This window comes from Trachurus japonicus, chromosome 20 (assembly GCF_045865225.1).
Source record: "Trachurus japonicus isolate A0001 chromosome 20, Traja_1.0".
Taxonomy (NCBI): Eukaryota; Metazoa; Chordata; class Actinopteri; order Carangiformes; family Carangidae; genus Trachurus; species Trachurus japonicus.
The window spans coordinates 23,643,323-23,664,979 of record NC_140926.1 but is presented as its reverse complement, the minus strand read 5'-3'; the positions used below and the strand labels follow the sequence as shown (position 1 = coordinate 23,664,979).

At 42.1% G+C, this 21,657-nt stretch overlaps 2 protein-coding genes across 2 annotated transcripts in view; both read right to left on the bottom strand.

Annotated features, from left to right (window-relative positions):
- LOC146966955 (LIM zinc-binding domain-containing Nebulette-like) overlaps positions 1–15,403 on the bottom strand; it is a 44,315-nt gene extending 28,912 nt beyond the window's left edge. Inside the window, exons 1-2 of the mRNA XM_085763576.1 lie at positions 15,134–15,403; positions 11,029–11,123 (exon numbers count right to left, since the gene is read on the bottom strand). Coding sequence (XP_085619702.1) covers positions 11,029–11,123; positions 15,134–15,202 — 164 coding nt within the window. The 5' untranslated portion in view covers positions 15,203–15,403. The remainder of the gene's footprint in view (positions 1–11,028; positions 11,124–15,133) is intronic.
- Positions 15,404–17,502: 2,099 nt separating this feature from the next.
- LOC146966954 (caspase recruitment domain-containing protein 8-like) lies at positions 17,503–18,655 on the bottom strand. The gene has a single exon (XM_085763569.1). It carries the CDS (start codon positions 18,637–18,639, stop codon positions 17,524–17,526), a length of 1,116 nt encoding a protein of 371 aa, XP_085619695.1. The 5' UTR covers positions 18,640–18,655; the 3' UTR covers positions 17,503–17,523.
- Positions 18,656–21,657: the final 3,002 nt, after the last annotated feature.

Below are 21,657 nucleotides of genomic sequence, written 5' to 3'. Positions count from 1 at the left end.
ACCCAGAAACACTGTCCCAAATAACCTGAACATTCTGTCCCAAATTACCATACCACTATTGGTAATTTGGGACAGCAAGAAAATGTCCAAATTAAGAAAATGTAAACATCCTCACAAACCAATGTTTGTTTATTTTAGTACACCAATGCATCACACATCTTAATATAACTTTCATACCTACAGTAAATTAGTCATACAAATGTAATAGCCTTATATTAAATTCCAACAAAAGCACATGCCGTTTTGCTGACCTCCTGATATTTGGGGTCAGCGTCCTGTTTGATGCTGACCACACCCCCCTGTGTGATGTCACCCAAAATATTTAACGTGACTTTTAATGTAGACATCCAAAGGAATGTATCAGCACCTTTAACTATGCCATAGCCCATTCAAGGCAAGTGGAAGCATTGTTTTTCCTTATCTGTCCCAAATTACCTGATGTCCCAATATACCTGAATTCACCCTACATAACAAGCCTATAACACAAGTATTATGGCCCATGACATGAAGACACAAGTATTTAAATGCATCTTCGACTTCAAACCCAGAAGTTCTCCTCTGTGTTACGTTTAATTACTTTACCTTCATCACCAGCGTTTAATGCTTATAATCGGGTCTCATGCTTTTCTGTTGGTGGCAGCCCCTGATAAAAGGCCATGACAAATGAGAGGAGTTTAATTCAGCCTTGTGCTTATTTAAGTAAGAGATATTATCACACAGAGGATTTAATAGCAGGCTGCCGGGCTGATCTACGGCTGCGATTAGAGGAGTTCAGGACAGGAGCCTCTGACTTTACCACTGGCTCAGGGGAGAAGACGTGCAATAAAGAGAAAACATGACTGAAGAAACAGAAACATCATAAGGAAACCTTCTTATATGTGAAGAGTTTGACAACAGATGGATAAAACAAGGAAACAGACTTACCCCAAATCATCCCTAAAGTCTCTAATAAGCAGACTGCTCCATATATCTGAGCAGCTCATCTCTTTCATGACTGTCACGTCAAACTCCTTCTCATCTTTTGCTTTAGACTCTCTCAAGTTTTTTTTTCTGACATTTAAAGAATTTGCTGTTGCAGCCTACAACACACAAGCCCACACCCAGCTCTCTTTAAATGAAAGTAGTGTTTAACCTGAACTCTATAAGGACTTTCCGATCTCCAGTCATGAAATATTCCAGATTGGTCCGACAAATCCTCACAGGACTTACTAAATCTCTGTCTCTATAACCTTCCTCCTTTGTCTCGGGTTCAGTCTCACTCAGCAAACTGTGGTGGTAGATAAAGGAGTTTTACATCTTTATTAAAGAGGAGACATGAGGCTATGGTGTTCTCAGCGGCCTGTACAGTTCATCTCAATCATACTGATACAGGGAGGAGAGGAGAGGAGAGGAGAGGAGAGGAGAGGAGAGGAGAGGAGAGGAGAGGAGAGGAGAGGAGAGGAGAGGAGAGGAGAGGAGAGGAGAGGAGAGGAGAGGAGAGGAGAGGAGAGGAGGGGAGAGGAGGGGATGGGGGGGGGGGTAGGAGAGGAGAGGAAGAGGAGGAGGAGAGGAGAGAGGGGATGGAAGGCGAGGGGGAGAGCAGAGGAGAGGAGAGAGAAGAGGGGAGAGGAGGGGAGGGGAGGAGAGGAGAGGAGAGGAGAAGAGAGGAGAAGAGGAGGAGGAGAGGAGAGGAGAGGAGAGGAGAGAGGGGATGGGAGGTGAGGGGGAGAGCAGAGGAGAGGAGAGAGAGGAGGGGAGAGGAGAAGAGAAGAGGAGGAGGAGAGGAGAGAGGGATGGGAGGGGAGGGGAGGCGAGGGGGAGAGCAGAGGAGAGGAGAGGGGAGAGGAGAGGAGAGGAGAGGAGAGGAGAGGAGAGGAGAGGAGAGGAGAGGAGAGGAGAGGAGAGGAGAGGAGAGGAGAGGAGAGGAGAGGAGGAACAGAATTGAGAAGAAGAAAAAGAGACCTCAGCCTCCTGAGAGTCCTCCTCCAGCAGCACCGCCTCCCTGATGGAGTGTTAGATGAGAAAGCAACATGAGTTTAACTGGAGACAATACAGACAAGTGTCCCATCACAAGGCTGTTTACAGAGACACAGTCCCTCTGACACCAGGACACTGTCTCCAGTGATCACTCTTCACTGTCCTCCATCTTTCTCTTCACTCATTCATGCGGAACGCTCCCAGCCGGCCTTCAATAGAGCCATTTCTCATCCACTTCCACCACTCATTCCTGTTCCTCTCTGAGCCTGCAGTCCCCTCCACTCCTCAAATCCTCCACATTTCGACTTATTTATTTCTTTAAACCGTATTCAACTCTTGTCTCTGTCTTTCTATGTGCCTGTCTTTCCTAAACCCGCTCTTTCCCCCTTTCCTTTCAACACACTCTTAGGTTGAAGCATGAAAGATTGGAAGGAGGGTTACATAAGTTTCCCAGCATCGTAGCTTTCAGCAGCTTCCTCTCTCAACACGCTGCACCCACCATCTTTTGTTTCTCACAGATTTATTCTCTGTCACTCCTTCTCTCTCCTTTCACTCTCACTCCTCTGATTCTGTCCCTGGAGGACGGAGCCATTTGAGTTGTTTTTTTAAAAGTTATAACTGGTGACTGGTGAGAGAGACTTGTGTATTTCAACTATGCATATGCAAACTGAAGTAAACAAGGTCACTAAAGTCAAAGCCGATCACAGCAGATGACAAATCTACAACTGAAACAATCTTCACTGCCACCAACAGCCTCTCAGACCACAGAGCCTACTATTTGCTACTTACAACCACATTAGCCAATGTTAGCCTGCAAGCAATAGCAATAGAAATCTATCAAACAAATAACAGCAAGTTGGTTAATGCTATAGCATGTTTTTTTCTTTAGAATCCTGTGTTTGCTCTCAGAATTGTAGATATAATAGTGATTATAATAACAATAACCCCCGAAAATATCATTAATCTTCAACATGTCATATTCTAAACTATGCCCATGCTTTGATCTAATCTCTGCCAATGTCAGATGCCTTTGGTTTCTTCAGTGGAAAACAGGAAATCAAATCAACAGTCCATCTGAGAGGGAGCACAGTGTACTTTATGTATTATCATAAAACACCAACAAGAATGTAGCTCCTCATTAAGCTAATGAATATTTGATCAGGTTTCTGCTCACTGTTTGCAGGGAATGCAGCAGAATCAGACTGGTAAGTGGTGGTTTCTAGATGAGACACAGTTGACTTTTCTTATTATTATTTCGTGTCCATATGCTTGAACCTTTGACTTTCTTTTTCTTTTTCTTTTTTTTACCAAAGAACCAAACATGCTAGAAAACAAAAGAAAAATTCCAAGGCACTCTCTTACCTATAAAATGCCTTTATTAAATTAATTTAATTTATTATATAAAATGCCTTTATTAAATTAATTTAATAAAGGCATTTTATAGGTAAGAGAGTGCCTTGGAATTTTTCTTTTGTTTTCTAGCATGTTTGGTTCTTTGGTAAAAAAAAGAAAAAGAAAGTCAAAGGTTCAAGCATATGGACACGAAATAATAATAAGAAAAGTCAACTGTGTCTCATCTAGAAACCACCACTTACCAGTCTGATTCTGCTGCATTCCAAATTTTGTTTTCTCACATCATTGATCCCTTTCCAAAGAGCACCTCTTTTTAAACAACGAGTCCACGAAGCGCTCCTTTGTTTGAAGATTTTTTGAACCAAACATGCTAGTTGAGCTTGAAGGGATAGTTCAACATTTTGGCAAATTGGTCCATTACCATATTCCCTAGTTTTAGCAGTAGGTTTCTTACCTTTAATTGTCGGTGCAAGCTATTTTTAGAACGGCGGAGCAGAGCCGTGAGCTGCTCAGAGCTACGTTATGGAAGCTAATGGAATTTCTTGGTTTCCCTCATCAAACTCATCAAATACACAATCCAACAACTCCAAAACGCTCTCATGGACAAGTTGTGACCTGCACATTCACCACGCTATGAGATAATAATGTAACGTTACTAGACAGGAGTTGTTTTCGAGGCAAATGCTGAGACTGCTTGCCCAAAAACTGCCCCTGATGGGAACACGCATCAGCGGTTTTGCATGAAATCAGGGGCAGTCTTTGGCAAGCAGTCTCTGCATTTGCCTCAAGAACAACTCTGTCTCATAACGTTCTGTTATTATCTCATAGCGTGGTGAATGTGCAGGTCACAACTTGTCCACAAGAGCGTTTTGGAGTTGTTGGATTGTGTATTTGATGAGTTTGATGAGGGAAACCAAGAAATCCCATGAGTCTCTGTAGCGTAGCTCTGAGCAGCGGCTCTGCTACGCCGTTCTAAAAATAGTTTGCACCGACAATTAAAGGTAACGAACCTAACGAACTATAGGGATTATGACAATGGGCCAATTTGCCAAAATGTTGAACTATCCCTTTAAGTGCTGATGATCCAACAAGGGGTTTTCATGCCTATAAACTGGACATGGCTAATGGATTACTACAGGATTCAACTCGACTGTCGGCTCTAATGCTACAAGCTGCTGTGATTCTATACAGACACGGTGTTAACACAACTAAACTCTCCAAACAGAGCTGTGGATCTTCAGGTATTTCCTCCATAACTGATGCCTCCATACACTTGTTACAGTGACACTCTTCCACCTGCTCAATCCTTAAGATGACTTAACTGCAAACAGTGCTTATAAAGTACAGCTGCTGCAGAATCTGTTCCCCCATCCTGCTTTTCTACTGCCTCGGTGAAGCTGCAGAGAATTAGACTTTCTTCTCTCTGTGCCACTGAAGAGCACAATGAGACTGAGGCAATCTGGGTTATGTGGGCAGCAGTGTTACATAACAACATGGTCTTTATCGTAACAATCTGAGCTGCTAAAAGGCAGTTAACATGCAGGTGACATGTAAAAATCATGTGAACACATGTTCGGTTACATGCAAGGTATGGAGGGATGGGGTATCCAGAGTAATGACCTCTTTAAAACTTCAGTCATGTTCATACAAGCAGCTGGCGTGCAGCGTTACATAAGCAGCTTTGATTATTATTTATTAACATAAAGGGCAAATTAATTAAACAGAAAGAAACATCTCACGCAGGAAGACACTTGCTGTGAACTTAGTCGCCAGCCTGTTTCTGATCTGCTGTTCTGCTATTCTGAAGCAGCTGCCACATTGTGATCCTACAGTAAGTTTGGTTTGGTTCCAGTCAAGAGAGTGGAGTTTCACTTATATTATTGCAAAGACAAAAACAAATGGATAAATGAAGTTAGTGAGCTAAGGAGAAGGTAAACTTGGTCTAGGAAAGCTGTGGTGCAGCTCAGAGGTCAAAGGACGGGCTGGTTCACAGAGGGCAGTCATACACCACAGATTAAAACTCATGACCTGCCATAGGAATCTGTGTGTGTGTGTGTGTGTGTGTGTGTGTGTGTGTGTGTGTGTGTGTGTGGCATTGTGTAGGATGGAGTGCATTAAGGAAACAGAGCCCAACGTGGGAATAATGATGCTGTGAGATTTGCATCATCATGGTTACCTGTGTGTAAACATTTACCTTGCTGTATTAGTCCTTTGATGAAGTCAGAAAGCCTCGTGTGTGAAAGTGTGTTTGTGCTCATGTGCTTCTATAATCCCTCACTCACCCCAAACCCTTCCCCCTTGCAGATCGGATCTTAAGAAATACTGCATCATGACCATAAAACCCCTGAACTGTTCCCCCTCTGATTGTCCCCAACTCCAAACCAACTATAAAAGCCCTCACTAAGGGAGCTTTCAGACAGACACGGTTCTGGTTCTGGCTCTGGCTCTGGTTCCATTCTGGAGTCTCAGAACCTTGGTGCTTTCTGGTGAACCAGACCACATTCACACTAGTTTAAGTGGAACTAAAATGGGAGGACATTACGCTGCATTACTCAGAAATGTTGCTTTTCTACTGTCTCTGTAATCATTCTTCAGTTTTTTTAAGTTTATTTGGTCTGGTGTTGGAGTGGACCCAGCTGTGAACATCTCTTCCCCAAGTTCAAAGATAAGAACTACTTAACTTTATTAAGCCACAAAAGGGAAATTCATACAACTTCTTCTTTCTTGTTCTGCATTCTAGCTCTTCTTGAAATTCTGTAGACGCCCAAATCTCCACCAAACATTTCATTTCTAGCAGACCACTGCAAATGTTTCTCCAGGTTGTCAGTCACTGCCTTCTTCTCCTTCCTGCTCATCTTCACAGGCTAGATAGAATAGAATAGAATAGAATAGAATAGAGAATACTTTATTCATCCCTAGCAGGGAAATTCAAATTAGTCCAGTAGCTCACACAACAATGACACAAAAAAGAAAGAAAGATGAACACAAAAAACATTTTAAGAAGTGTTATATAACACGATTGCAGCAGGAACAAAAAGATAATAGGCTAATACGACACGCCCACTCATGATGTCATGGTTCCCAGGAAAGGAACAACTATTTCTTGGTTCCCTGGAGAACCAACTTTTCAGGTTCTGAACCTGTTATTTTTTCAGTCTGAATGCCCTGGCCGGTTCAAACTTGGTTTTGGGAATTGGAACTGGCACGGAGCCGGTGTGCCACGTCTCCATGGGACCTCAAAGACATAAACATATTTTCACAATGCACTTAGCCTGAGGCTAACAGAGCTTGGCTTTCACACTGGTTCAATCTTTGCACAATCTAATGTAGGTTAAATTCAAGCTGGGGCCTGAGGCTTGCTGGCCTTGCCCCGGAGCAGGGGTAGTTTGTTGGGTGTCCCCCGGAAAATAGTCTTCACACACAAAAGGTGCCATGCTACAATGAACAATTGACAATGCATCACATTTGGTCGTCCAATCACACTGCTTCTACAACAGAAGCAGGATGCCATACAGAAGAAATGAATAGAAAAGCCATAGAGCGGACAATGTGAGGCCGTCAGGATGCATTTGTTGTCACTACAGTGTCACCACAGCCTCAGCTCGACAACGGAAACAACAATGGAGACGGATCATGACACAAATACTCAAGACAACACACACCATGAGGCTGCAGCAAAAACAGACAGAGAGACAGACAGAGAGCCGGAGCCTTTAAGAGACTCTTTAATTACAGGTCGCTAATTTGTGCACAGACTGCTACATGTTACACTGAGGTACAAACGCACAACAACTCTCACTGTGGAGTGAGGAATCCCTGCAGGAAGTGCGCTGCTGTGTTGTGCACAGTAAACAAACCTGTCACAGTAGCTGTACGTAGGGAGGGAGACGAGAGGCAGCAGTGGAACAAACTTATTACTCAGTGATTCAGAAAACTGACAGTGAGGAGACTGATCTTGTTCAGCTTCGCCTTTCCTCTCTCTTTTCCCTTTAAACACAGAGACACAGTTTTCACACGTTTACATCTGAGGGGAAACATAAAATCCAAGATGTTCCCTAACTTTCTTTATTACATATTGATGCTTATTTCTTTTTTAAACTATCAAATTTAACTATTAATAACAAACACCCACAAGATTTTACACTTTTCCTGTGAAGTCCCGATGGTTGGTTCTTAAGATGAGTGTATAAGGCTTTGATATCTGCCTTATCATCAGACTACATCTACCTTTATACTATTGGCATTCCCTTCCTTTCTCTCACTCTCTCTCTCTCTCTCCCTCTCTCTCTAAAGCCATTAGCTCCACAGTGTGTGAGGGAGCAAAGTGGGTTGACCTGGATTAACCCAAACCACAACATGTGAGATGAGTGAAATCCAAAGCACTGACAGCACACAGGATTCAGTCTGTGCCGCAGATGCAAAAATGAACTAAAAATAAATCTGTGGAAAGCCAGGATTCATTAACACATATGATCCACTTTAATTCCACCTATCTTACACTGCACTGAGAGCTGGTGGAGTTTAAAAACAAATCGTCGTTAAGCGTCAGCGTGCAACTACATGAAGTACAGCTATATACAACACAACACTGTACAATGTGCGTGCTGTTTGTGGAGAAGCTGCCTTTGAAGGTGAGATTGTAATGGTCTCAAAGATCATTACAATCTGCAGTCTCTGTTTGAAAGGTGTGTACGGAAACAGGTGAAGAGAATCCTGGAGGAGCCATCCCATATCTTACACTCATAGTACTAGCTCTTACCATCAGGCAGGCGATACCGAGCCCAGCGGTCCATTGTTTATGATCTATTGTGTTCTTTGTAATTCTTATTGTGCGCTCTCTATGGTGTTTTTATGTGTATTTGTGTATGTGGTTGATGGGTCTGGCGGCATTGAGCCCAAGCCAAATTTCCCCCCAGGGGGACAATAAAGTAGTATCTATCTATCTATCTATCTATCTATCTATCTATGGATGAGATGCTCACTGCCAAGTGGCAAATATAAAAATCATTCAGTTACATGAAATAAAATAGTGCATTAAAGGGATACGCCAAAAAAAAAAAAATTGTGTCTTGCCTCACTCCCGTCCATGACCAGCAGATAGATACCATCCTTTCGACTGTGCGTGCAGTAACAAGGGAGATATGTGCAGAGCTGGCGCACCGCTAATTAACTTAGCTCAAACGCTGGAAGTGCATAGGTAGTGTTAGCCTGCCTCCACCTAAAGTCTAAAATGAAATCAGCTTCTGACTGCTGATTTTGGCTCGGGTAGGAGGCAGGCTAACACTACCTATGCACTTCCAGCGTTTGAGCTAAGCTAATTAGCGGTGCGCAGCTCTGCCCGTATCTCCCTTGTTACTGCACGCACAGTCGAAAGGATGGTGTCTATCTGCTTGTCATGGACTCGGGAGTGAGGCTAGACACGAAAAAAAAATGTTGGTGTATCCCTTTAACAGGTGTTGCAGGGTGTGTGTGTGTGTGTGTGTGTGTGTGTGTGTGTGTGTGTGTGTGTGTGTGTGTGTGTGAATGTGAACTCAAAACTTCATTAATATCTTAGCTGCTTTTGTAAGCAGATATATCCAGAGCTATCTCAGCTGATCAACCCACGCATACTCAGAAGTAGGAACTTTGTGATAGTTATGAATAGGATCACCTGCATCAGTTGATTAGTTCACAGTGAGGAAAGAAAAGTGCTCTAACCTCTCATTGGTTCTTCTGTATCACCACTCTACAGCGCTCTGAGCACAAATGAAGTCCTGCAGTTGTGTGAAGTATTAAAAGTACACTGGACATAAGAGGAACTCATGTTATACATAGATGTCTGAATTTTTCCATTAGGAGCTCTGGCATGAAAAGTCTTTTCACGGCTGCATCTGATGCTTTTAGCACTGTGAGCAGCCTGTTCACCATTTACATGCTGTTTGTTTATATGGGAGGGGGTGGGACAGGTCTGAGTGGAAACAAAGCTGGTGTGTTCCACCAGCTGAGAGGAAACGCCTTTTTAACCTAACAGGTCCAAAGGTCATGTTAAACCCTCTCTGCCATTAAGTCCACTATGGTGTGTGTGTGTGTGTGTGTGTGTGTGTGTGTGTGTGTGTGTGTGTGTGTGTGTGTGTGTGTGTGTGTGTGTGTGTGTGTGTGTGTGTTTGTGGAGCCATCAAGTCAGTGCTGGTTTGTCTGACCGGTGGTAGAGGTGGACAAAGCGGGTTTTTGTTCTTGTCTGTGCTGGGACTTTTTGCTGTGATGAAATAAAAAAATAACAAATTACTATTACTTTTCACTCCCCCTCAAATATCAATTAACTTTTCTACATTTCTGTGTGTGTACGGAGGAGGAAAACAACAACACAAAGCACAATCCCATGTTTTTAGGTGAGTGGTGCAAAAACAAATAAGCTTTGCTGATATGATGAGCAACTCGGAGCAACGAGGTCAAAGGTCAAAACCGCAGCCCTGCCTATAAGATGCTTCTCCTGCACAAGCTATAATTTACTCCCATCATCCATCAAACGCAGTTCCAAGCATGGCCTCCTTTCACCGCTGTCTATGAAGGTGTGGCCATAGGCTAAATGTTCTATAAGAGCAATAAGTGGCAGTGTAGTGCATCAAGCTGTGCAGATAATAACAAGCAATATGGAGAAATGCACAGATCGCGGGGTTGTAAACAGCTGCAGGGCTGGGCTCGCAACCAAAACCACCCAAACCAACCAAAACCCAAACCCAAACCGCCGCTGCTATAAAAACCTCGATGGTTACGAAGCGCCTGCAGGCAGGAAGCAGAGAGCACAGCAGCTCCAACCAGTGGGTGGTGTTTCTACTCATAGGCAGTTCATAGATATCAAAGTCATAACAAACAAACAATAAGCACAATAAAGTTATGAGTTATAGTTAGGGATGTCCCCGATCCGATCACGTGATCGGAAATCGGGGTCGATCACGTAATGTTCAAAGGATCAGAATCGGGTGGAAAAGATCCGGATCACTGTGTAACGTTACGTTGTCCATGTCCATACATCCATGTTGTAAACATTACACATTTGCGGACATATATATAGGGTTAGGGTTATATATATATATATATATATCATATCACACTGTATATAGCCATACTTATAAAATGTCAGCATCAAATGTCGGTATCAAATGTTGCTGTATGGTTTTTTGTCATATTATATTAACTTCCTGTCACCAGTAGGTTATGCTATAAGTATGATTCAACAGTGACGTAACGTGACGTCCCGTTATTATCTCATAGCGTGGTGAATGTGCAGGTCACAACTTGTCCACCAGAGCGTTTTGCAGTTGTTGGATTGTGTATTTGATGAGTTTGATGAGGGAAACCAAGAAATCCCATTAGCCTCCGTAGCGTAGCTCTGAGCAGCTCGCGGCTCTGCTCCGCCGTTCTAAAAATAGCTCACACCGACAAATAAAGGTAACAAACCTACTGCAATGACTATAGGGATTATGGCAATGGGCCAATTTGCCAAAATGTTGAACTATCCCTTTAAGCAACAACTTGGATGTGTTCTTTCTTTTTTGCATTGCCAAAGTATTGGATCGGATAAAATGACTCAGACTCTGACTCTGGGGCAAAAAATGTGATCAGGACATCCCTAGTTGTACAGTAATAGTTGAAAGCAGAATGTGGTGTTATTCTGTTATTCATAGAGAGAAACAGAGAGACCTAAGAGTTACATGAAGAGAGAGAGGGATCTTGACTCACGCGTTGCAGTAGGGTTTCTTGTCATAGCCTTTGTAGTTCTTCATGTTCAGGGTCATCTTGCAAACCTCGCAGTGGAAACATCCTTTGTGCCAGTTCTGGGGACCACACACACACACACACACACACACACACACAAACACACATTATTGCATTTGACCACTCATGTTTAGCCTTCCCTAGATGGTGCTCCACAGTCATCATAAAGAAACAGTTTTGTCGTTGTCACAGTTTCTGTTAGATGACTGTGTCCAATGTCAAATATAAATGTCCTTGGTGACCTTTGATGTAACATTTGTCACAATAAACCTGACATGAAACATCACACACATCTGAGGGTGAGATCTGAAGGAGTTCTTCTACCACATGAGCATAATCACATGATAACAGCTCTACCATCTCCATGACAACTGGGCAACTGAGGAGGAAGACCATAAGACAGATGGATGAAAGCTTTGTGAGATGAAGATCTTCAATCTTCAATCTACTACTCGTCCCTGTCTCTGTTGCACATTACATCTCACATTACCTGACTGTCCATCAAACAGCATGGATCATCAGCTACATAGGCTACAGTGGTAGGCTGGCTGGATGGTCACACTGACATTTATTCAGACCACAAAGCAACAGACTGCAGAGGAAAAGTCTGCTCACTGCCAAACATTTATTCGTTCAATATCCAGTTCAGATCGCCCTCCATCTGTCCTGCATTAGGATTATTCAAATCCTTAGACAGCAAATCAGCAGTAAAATATGTGTTTGAGATGTTAACGTGGCTTCTATATTTATCCTGTGCTTGACAGAGTGTGTTGTGTCAAAATGGAAATCCACATAGCAATGTTTGTAGAAGAATAAGAATCAGCAATTCATACAGGTTAGTCTATTTTTTACTTGCCTACATTTAACCTTTTAGTAACTGTTCTGTGTGGTGAACTCATGGGCATGTCATATCATTTACCGTAATGAAAGAATTAGATTCCAAAACATCCATCTACCCAATGTTAGAAGAACATATTGGTATTGGATATACACAGATTAGGCCTAACATTATGAGCACTGACAGTGACAGGCGAAGTAAATAACACTTTGTCATGGCACCTGTTAGTGGGTGGGAGTGGGTCCCGTTATATTAGGTAGCATGAACACGTTGTCCTCAAAATTGATGGATTTGATCCAGTTTGACACAGATGACTGGGTCAGAGCATCTGAAAAGCTGCAGCTCTTGTGGGGTGTTCCCGGTCTGCAGTGGTCAGGATCTATCAAAAGCTGACACACTGTTCGTCTTTGACTCGTGTTTAGTTCCTTGTTTATTTGGGGTCACACTTGAGCTGTTTAAAGGAGACATATCATTCCCTTTTTCCACAAATTAAAATAGTCCCCAGGTGTCTTAAAGACATGTCTGTGACATGCTTTGGTCAAAATCCCCCAAGGATCAAACATCACAGCTCTTTTCATCCTCTCAAAACAGCCCTTTCAGAACGGCTGCTTTCAGTGTCTGACACCATTGGGGAATAACATTAGGCTACTAAGTTGCTAATTGCCATATTAGCAGTGGCAGAGTCACTTCCTACATCACTATGACGTTTACATCTGTGGTTCACGGTTAAATATCTTAAACTGAAATGCAACTTCTTTCCAGGTGTCGGGAGTCTTTCCTGCATCATAAATTGGGGCCAACATTGATTTGACTGCTGAATGGTTGGTTTTGAAGGAGACATATTCTGTCCCTTTTCCACAAATTAAAATAGTTCCCAGGTGTCTTAAAGACATGTCTGTGACATGCTTTGGACAAAATCCCCCAAGGATCAAACATCTCACAGCTCTTTTCATCCTCTCAGAACAGCCCTTTAAATGCAAATGCTTGCCCCGCCCCGCCCCCTCTACTGGTACTGGTGCTCACAGGTAAGAGTGGGATTATGCAAATTCAAAAACTAATCAGACATCATTGTCAGACAACCAAGGGATCATATTTTTTCTCAATTCTCATATTTTGGGGGCCAGAAGTCAAGTCAACACCCAAATATATGTTAAAGAGACTTCAAAAAGTGATATTTCCATAAAATTAGCTGTTATCAACATCTGGGGTCTATAGGTTGACCTACTAACCTCTGACCTACCATACGGCTCTTGGCTGGATCTAATTTCGTCGGAAGGACTCGCAATGACACCAAAGTTATCTGGGTGAGTAAATGATCATATTTTATGCTAGAAATAAGGCCCAGGATGTAAAAAACGGCAATTGCCCTTTAAGTGTCATTTTCAGCCGATGAACCAGTGAAGCATCTGGCAGCTTAAACGCCATGATGTTTCCCTCAGGAGCTGGTGGAGACCAAACACAAAGCCAAAAGAGAGGGAACACCGGACCAAGGTTCATCAGGTGACACAAGTCCAACACAGGTCCAAGTCAATGACTCTGTGGCTGTGGAGCAAATACACATTTAGTTATCAAACTAATCGCTAAGCCTGTGTTTCCCTATGTATCCACGTCACAAAACTGTCCCATAATTCAAACAGTGGTGCAGAAATGTGTGTGTAAAATGATACATGAGGTAATATTGATCTCATTCATTGCTCACTGAATTTCAAAATGATTTTGATGATTCCATGCTCTCACCTCAACATATAACTACTGTAAGTATTGGGTGAAGACCGGTGAGGGAGCTGACAGCTCACAAACATTTAAATAAGGGGTTCAAAAAATCACCAATGACACCTGACAACATCAGATCAAACATTTTTCTTTGACACATATTCTCAGCATCCTGTAGGAACTTTCTGTGAAAATAGATAAACATCACTAAAAGCTAAAATGTACAAAAAAAAAACATAAATCTTTCCTATTGACTTGAAATGACACCTCATTTTCATAAAGTCTGTCTAAACAGGCTTCCTCCATACACTTTTTCTTCTCTGCAGCCTCCACTTTCTGAATCACCACCTCACGTTTTCTCTCTCTCACATCAGTCTCTCCAGTCAGCTTTTACAAGCTAGGACAGAGGCTATATTTGGTATTGAATGAGGATGAATAGTGATGATTTTGTTCAGTTTATCTCGCAACAAATGATAGCTATATTTACCATAGATTTGCAAAATGTAAATTTTTTATTATGAAATGTGAGAGCTCATGTCGTGGAGCGCCTACATGCTGTTGTGTCATCTGATGCCTCACAGACAGTGGCTGCATGAGGCTGCTGAAGAAAAATTAATAATTTATTATCACCATTATGCAACAGACTATTACTAAGGAGTTACCACGCAAAAACACTTCCAAGTTACAATTATGGTGGACCTTAAATATGTCTTATAGACTATATTATGTCATAATATTTTTACAGCCACGTGTATAGAGTCAGCTGTATTCAGTTGTTTGAAAATATAGAAATATTTTCAATGGTGCCAAAGATTTAGAGTTATTTATAGGTTGTTTTTCAGCCTTTCAAAATACATAGATGACTGTCAGATGCAATGCAGGACTCATTTAGAGCTCATCACTGCTTGCAGAAACATAACAAAATAAGATGTGTCAAGTACTAATTTAACCATAAGCTCACCATATTAGTCTATAACAGTTTCTGAGTGAATGTATGTTTGTATATTGTCTCAATTATCCATGTGTTGTCATTTAGAAGGACATCATTTACTGGATGCTGTATCTTAATTAGAGGATTTTGACTTTTCCTGTTTTAAGTCATTAATGGTTGGACATGTGGGGTCATTTATTTCTTTATTTAATAAGTTTGGCCGCTTTAAAATGCACTGCAAATGTCAGTGCACATCTATTGCCAACAACATAAAATATAGCCTACTAAGTAAGACAAATACATGAATTAAAATGAATCAATCATCAAAATCAATCAATAAAATGACATGTTTATTTTCTAGGAAACCCTATAACCCATGATGTCACACTTATTATCATAGTTAGCCTATAATAAAGTCCTTGTGTGTTCTGAAAATCCGGACACATCTTCACCTGCGTCTCTAACAACTTCACAGACCTTTTCTGATCAAGTTTTCACTCTGGTTTCCGCAGGTCAGAAGGTTTTATCAGACTCCTAAATCATTACTGGTTGCTTTTTGATGCGTATCTGTTAGTAGAAGTGCCCACCTTGTCAAGGCAGCTGACTTTCTCCGTCGGGTAGACGATCTTCCCACAGCGGGCACACTGGGGGTTCATCCTCCAAACCTCCTCTGTGATCCAGCGGCTAAATTCCACTTGTGCTACAGAGACTAGTAGAAACTAGTTTTACCCAGAAGCTCCCCACAAACGTCCCAGCCGTCCACCTGACACTGGAAACAACGTGCACACACTGCGAAGCTGACAGAGACACGGTGCTCCTCCTTCAGTCAGCAGCTACCGTCCGGTCTGAGGTCTGAGGCTGGATGCTGCGCCGGGACCGATAACGATCACTCCACCGGCGACAAGCTGGAGGGAGTTACCGCGGAGAACACCGGAAATGACTTTACAATCCCTTCAAAGTTAGAGCCCCAGAACAACAATAATTCACTTCAGTTCTCTACTTAATATACGGTTCTCACAATTAATCAAGGTAATGTAGCCTACGACAAATTAATAGGGCAAGACTTAAATAGAATAGAATAGAATATCTATGTCAAGATTACAAGGTTACTTTATTTGTCACATACAGAAGTCACAGAGTAACATGCAATGAAATGTCTCCTCCTTGCTGCTAAACTGATTTTAAAAGAGTAAATAAGATAAATATGAATAAAATAAAAGTAATATGATGCAAATAATCTAAATAATGTAATCAGAAATGAAAATATGTGCAAGGGTGTGTGTATGGTGATGATATGATGAAAATTGTTATGATGCATCCTTGAGGGACTGTAGGACAAACCCAGAGTGTGACAACACTGGACGTTTTCAGGACACCTAATATTAAACTTGAATTTAACCTCTCGTAATTCAAACACTGCCACATGAAAATTTTGAAATTTGAAAACTTTAGTTTTCAGTTAACTGTAATATCACACTGGTTTTTACATGTCTACACAATTATGTCTCACACCTGTTTTCTGCATTGGTAAAAATACATTGGAGCTCAAGCCAAGTAAATACAGGAGCTTCCTACAATGGTGACTGTTCAGGTGCACAACATCATTTGGACAGTCTGCCTTTTCAGTAAAAAACTCACTTAAAACTGGAGACTGATGCAAATGCTTTGAACAGAGGGCTCAAAGCATGGCTAAAAGCAAAACAACAGTGTTCACAAGTATGAACACTGACTTTTTTATTATTATTATTATATGTTGTTTTGATCATGAATCTTGCTTGTTTTATTTCCTACTGTTTATCATATGCTCTGTGTTTTTAGAAAAGCCACCTATGGACTAGCATGTGCTTTATACACACAAGCAAAGCTGGTCTGTAGTCTGGGACAGTCTCAATGTACTTGTGATGTCTGTATCAAATAAAATAAACATAATATAACAAAAGAATATAGACGTTCGGGGGCGCTGAGTGGCGCAGGAGGTTAAACGGTCGCCCCATGTGTAGAGGCTACAGTCCTCGCTGCAGGCAGCCCCAGGTGGAATCATCGGGCAATCCTTTCCTGTGTGTCATTCCTCCTCTCTCTGCCACCCCAGTTTCTGTCTCTCTCAACTGTACCAGGCTATATAATAAAGCCATGAAAAGCCAAAAAATATATAATAATAGATGTTCATGGCAACCCCAACCACCACCTCTGATAGCTCTGATTGAAAATCAAATTTTTCTCAAAATCAAACAGATTAAAGTTGCGTTAAAAAAAAACAAAAAAACACAAGCAATATTTGACTGTTAACACAGAATCAGACCTCCCAGAAAAGTTTTCAGTCCTTATTCCATACATTGGTAAACAATAACAGGGTGATGAACTGGTAGATGATTAAAAAGCATAGAAAAAAACAGGATTTTCGATTTGAAAAACTAAATAGGAAATAAGAAAATTGAGCCACTGATATAATAATGAAATAAAATAAAAAATAAAATAACAAAACAGAATAGATTACATATCATATATTGGGCTTCCTGGTATCAGAGAGACTTCTTGATTAATACATTTTTTCAACATTTTGTCCCACAATGGAGTTTTCCAAAGTGATATGTGCAGTAGTTTTTATTATGATGTACTGTGTTACAGTAACCAGACATTACATATGCTTGCATTTTAGAAAGAAAGCAGTAGTCAGCAATTTCACCTTTGACTTTTTCCTCCCAGTCCACTAACAGGTAAATGTCTCCCCCTGCTGGCTGATGAAGGAACACACGCAATTAAAGTAAGGTGTTATTCTGCATGAACCAAAGCAAGACACAGTAGAAGTATTTTAAAGGGACAATGAGGAGTTTGTATTTGGTTTTAAAAAAGACTCACATTAATGTGGATGAATCTACGTTACCTACACTTGTTAATGGCTCCGTTTTCGATCAAAATATCGTTCTGTATCAGTTCTGTATGGGGATACATGGACCTGAGTGAGGCATAAGCTTCGTCTTCAGATCAACCCAAGATGTTCACAGAGGAAGGGGTCGACCTCACAGAGAAACTCGATCATCTCTGAACTGGCAGAATCACCTTTCTTCCTCACTGTGTCGATGACAGAACAAGCTTTGTCTCCTCTGTTCATCATCTTGTCCACTGACTCCACCTCAGAGTCAGTTATCACCTTTCTCTCCAACAGTTTGTCCAGCAGACTCTTGAGAACAGGTTCTGATATTGCATGAATCAGGCCGTTCCGTATGTCAAACAGTGTCTGGCTCGACCCACAGGACCGTTTAACTGGACCCGGTGGAAGGCTGATTTCTCTCTCCCAGACACATTCGGAGGTGTTGATGTCTTTCAGAAACAGCTTGATTTTCTTCTTGACCTCTTTTAATTTAACCTGGAATGATGGAAAGAAGTTGTCGTAGTCATCACTGTAAAATTCAGCTTGTGTTGGTTCAACGTGCACCGAGTCGTCTTCAGGACAAGTGGACAGGGTGTACAGCTGATCTGGCTGCAGTTTACAGTGTGGAGACGTCTCTATGTACCTCTCGTTCCCAACTAACTTCTTTCTGGTGCGCTGCACATCCTGCAGAGAAACATTTTTTGGTAGCAACAACACATTGATCAGAAATTCATCATCAGGACCAGTGGAGGGTCTGTAGAACAGCAGAACCAAGGCTCGGACTGGGTCAGCTGGTGAGTCTTCATCCTTGACGTTACCATAACCAGAAAAGCCAGTGATGTTTATAATGACATGAGTGTCTGTTATCTTATGAGGAGTGATGAACTCAATGTTGTCATCGCTCACATGAGCAACTGACAAGAACTCACATCCTCCTGTGGATCTGATCTCACAGTGTGGGAGGTGAAGCTGACACACAGACTGCTGGACACATGTGATGTCAAACAGGGGTCCTGCAGGTTTCTTGTGGTGTTGAGCCAGTAGCCTCCTGTTCCAGGGGACCATGCTGTAAACCACGGTCCCTTCTCCCTCCATGTCAAACAGCAGGTCTGTCTCTCTGCACTGGTACAGGCCTGGACGGGAGCACTGGAAACTGTAGCTTTCATTGTCGTCTTCATCAGTGATGTCAGGTGTAAACTCCTCATAGCTGGTTGGTAACATCATGTCAGGTAAACTTTGAGTTTGTGTTATAGTGTTGTTTGCAGAGATTACCTGACTGAGTGATAGAACGATAGAACTGAGTGATTGTGTTACTCCCATGTTTCTTCAACCTAGGAAATCAAGAAGAGGAGGTGGAGTTCATATCTGTCACTAACATTTCAGTTGCCTGATATAGGTGCATACTGTTAAAAAAAAATGCACACTCCAAAGAGTTAAATCTTGAAGCAGTTGCACTTTCTTCATGTTCTTTATATTTTTATATAAATGCACGATGGGGAGGCTCAAAACAGTGGATGTGACTGGAGAAATATATTTCCATATTTCTCCATAACAATCTCTGAACTATACATCCTATCCCTTAGGCTACATAGAATACTAGAATAACATAATGACAATTTTGGAACTCGTGTGTATTTGTGGTGTTAGTAGGGCTGGGCGATAAATTGATTTTATCGATTAATTCGAATTTGTAGGCTACTTTACATCGATTTATTTGAATGAAAATCGATTTTCTCTTCAACATCCACCACCAACGCTCCCTGCTGGGCTCCCGTAGTTCAGAGTGCGTGCGTGCCCCTCGCAACATCTCTCCGGTGTTGTTGCTCCCTATGAAAGGAACAAGACCCAAGCACCGCCACCACCATACCAACTACCACTATGACTGCTAATGACGGTGGCACCAGTTGCCTGTACCCGACGGGTCCGACTGTCTACGACGCCCAACGGTCGGGCCGGTGTGTTCCTGGCTTAAAGGGATAGTTCACCCTAGAATGATATTTCGCTCATTATCTACTCACCCTCATGTTGACTAAGGGCTGGAAGAATTTTCAGAGTCCACCGTCCCTTCTCTGAGTTACAGGGGGTCTTGGCGTAGCAGTGCATTTCAATGCAACGGTTGCAAAGGGACACCAGAGCTCTTCGTAAAAAAACACACACAAAAAAACATCCAAATACCTCCATGCTGCTCGTATGTAATGTCCGTCTTGTGCTGAAGCCCCAAATTGCGTAATTGTCCCGAAAAAAATTAAATAAGTCCACATTCCAAGCATGTTTGTAGCATTAGCTCCTAGTGTCTGTTGTCGGTCTTCCGCTGCCAGCGCGCATGCGCAAGGTTCGCACTGAGACCGACTCGCTTCCTTGTTTACCCCGGCGAAGGACTAGAAGCAGTCCGTAATAGCCTGCCTTGCACCGGGACAACACTTTTTCGTGCAATTTTGGCCTCTTAAAACATATTTTAGCCATGGCTGAAGATTTTGATGTCGAGGACGAGCTGCATTTCTTTGCTGAGCCGTATTTGTACGAGCCAGAACCTTGCGCATGCGCGCTGGCAGCGGAAGAGCCGGACAACAGACACTAGGAGCTAATGCTACAAACATACTTGGAATGTGGACTTATTTAATTTTTTTCGGGACAATTACGCAATTTGGGGCTTCAGCATGACGGACATTACATACGAGCATCATGGAGGTATTTGGATGTTTTTTTGTGTGTGTTTTTTTACGAAGAGCTCTGGTGTCCCTTTGCAACCGTTGCATTGAAATGCACTGCTACGCCAAGACCCCCTGTAACTCAGAGAAGGGACGGTGGACTCTGAAAATTCTTCCAGCCCTTAGTCAACATGAGGGTGAGTAGATAATGAGCGAAATATCATTCTAGGGTGAACTATCCCTTTAAGGTGCAGCCACACTATAACCGACCAGTTCGCGGAGCATCGCGTTGCTCCCATTGAGAATACAAAGCGTGCTGGGATACCTGATGACGCGACCCAATGTATTGTCAATGGGAGCGACGCGACGCTCCGCGAATTGGTCGGAGATAGTGTGGCTGCACACTATAACACCGCGAATTGGTCGGAGAAGGTGCAACCATCCCCGGGCCCGGGGTCAGTTGCAACATCTGACTCCTTACACTCAAATGCAAATTGTGAAGAATGTGGATTCTGTAATCATCTTTTAATTGTGTTGGCTATTAACAGACAAATGTAAGTTTATTTTATAAAAATTTGGTTTGTCTAATCCAAACCGTCTCTGAGTAAGAGAGCCAAATGCAAAAAGTGTTGTAACTGTCCCCGGTCTCCCCTACTATTAAAGGGACAACGAGGAGTTTGTATTTGGTTATAAAAAAGTCTCACATTAATGTGGATGAATCTACGCTACCCACACTTGTTAATGGCTCCATTTTCGCTAAATATATTGTTTTGTGTCTATCATTATTTTGTTATTTTAGTTAATGGTGGAAATGCTGGGCAAGCTGACCAGCGTTTCCTTACTTTCGGTTTCGCGGACGCTGCCCGGCGGGTCATGAGAATAACACCGCCAAATCGCCATTTATGGTCGGAACTACGATGGTATCTGATCGTCTTTGAACCTCTGACTTTCATTCTTGATGAATAAAAACATTCTTGGCAAGACATCCATCTTGCGCTGGTCCAAGAATTTCACTGTGCGTGCGGGGCTCATGGTAAATGTAGTATGAAAACACTTTGCTTTCCAAAACTCCTCATTGTCCCTTTAACAAATCATCATAGAGGTGGGAAATAGGCCACAAGACTTTTTTGTGATGAACTGAAATTAAGTTATTAAGAATTAAGGTATGATGTGAAATTATTAACAAGACAGGGATGGCCTTACAGTTACAGCAGTTCTTGGTGACATCAATTTAAAAGCTGGACCAATTAGGCTTGATAAATTGCCTCAAATTGTAAGTACAATCTGAAGAGTTGTTTATTCTTAACGCTTCAATAGGTAGCCTACATCTTGCCTGTCACCAAGGCTGTGGTCAGGGAGCTTTTTTTCATGACGTAGCCTACTGCTGCCAGTCAGTATTCGCCATGCACAACAATGAAATGACTCTGGAATTTCAACCTACAAACACAGATCTACTTGTCATCTGTTTGTAAGGGTCGGTATTGATCTTTCACAATCTCCCAGAAGACACGTACAAATATCCCAAAAACAATTACTATTCATTGCACATGACATGATGTAATACATTTTGTACAATTTTGAGGTTAGACAAAAC

Excerpts from the sequence above, each read along its gene's own strand:
- LOC146966954 (XM_085763569.1), bottom strand. The coding sequence starts at position 18,639 with ATGATGTTACCAACCAGCTATGAGGAGTTTACACCTGACATCACTGAT.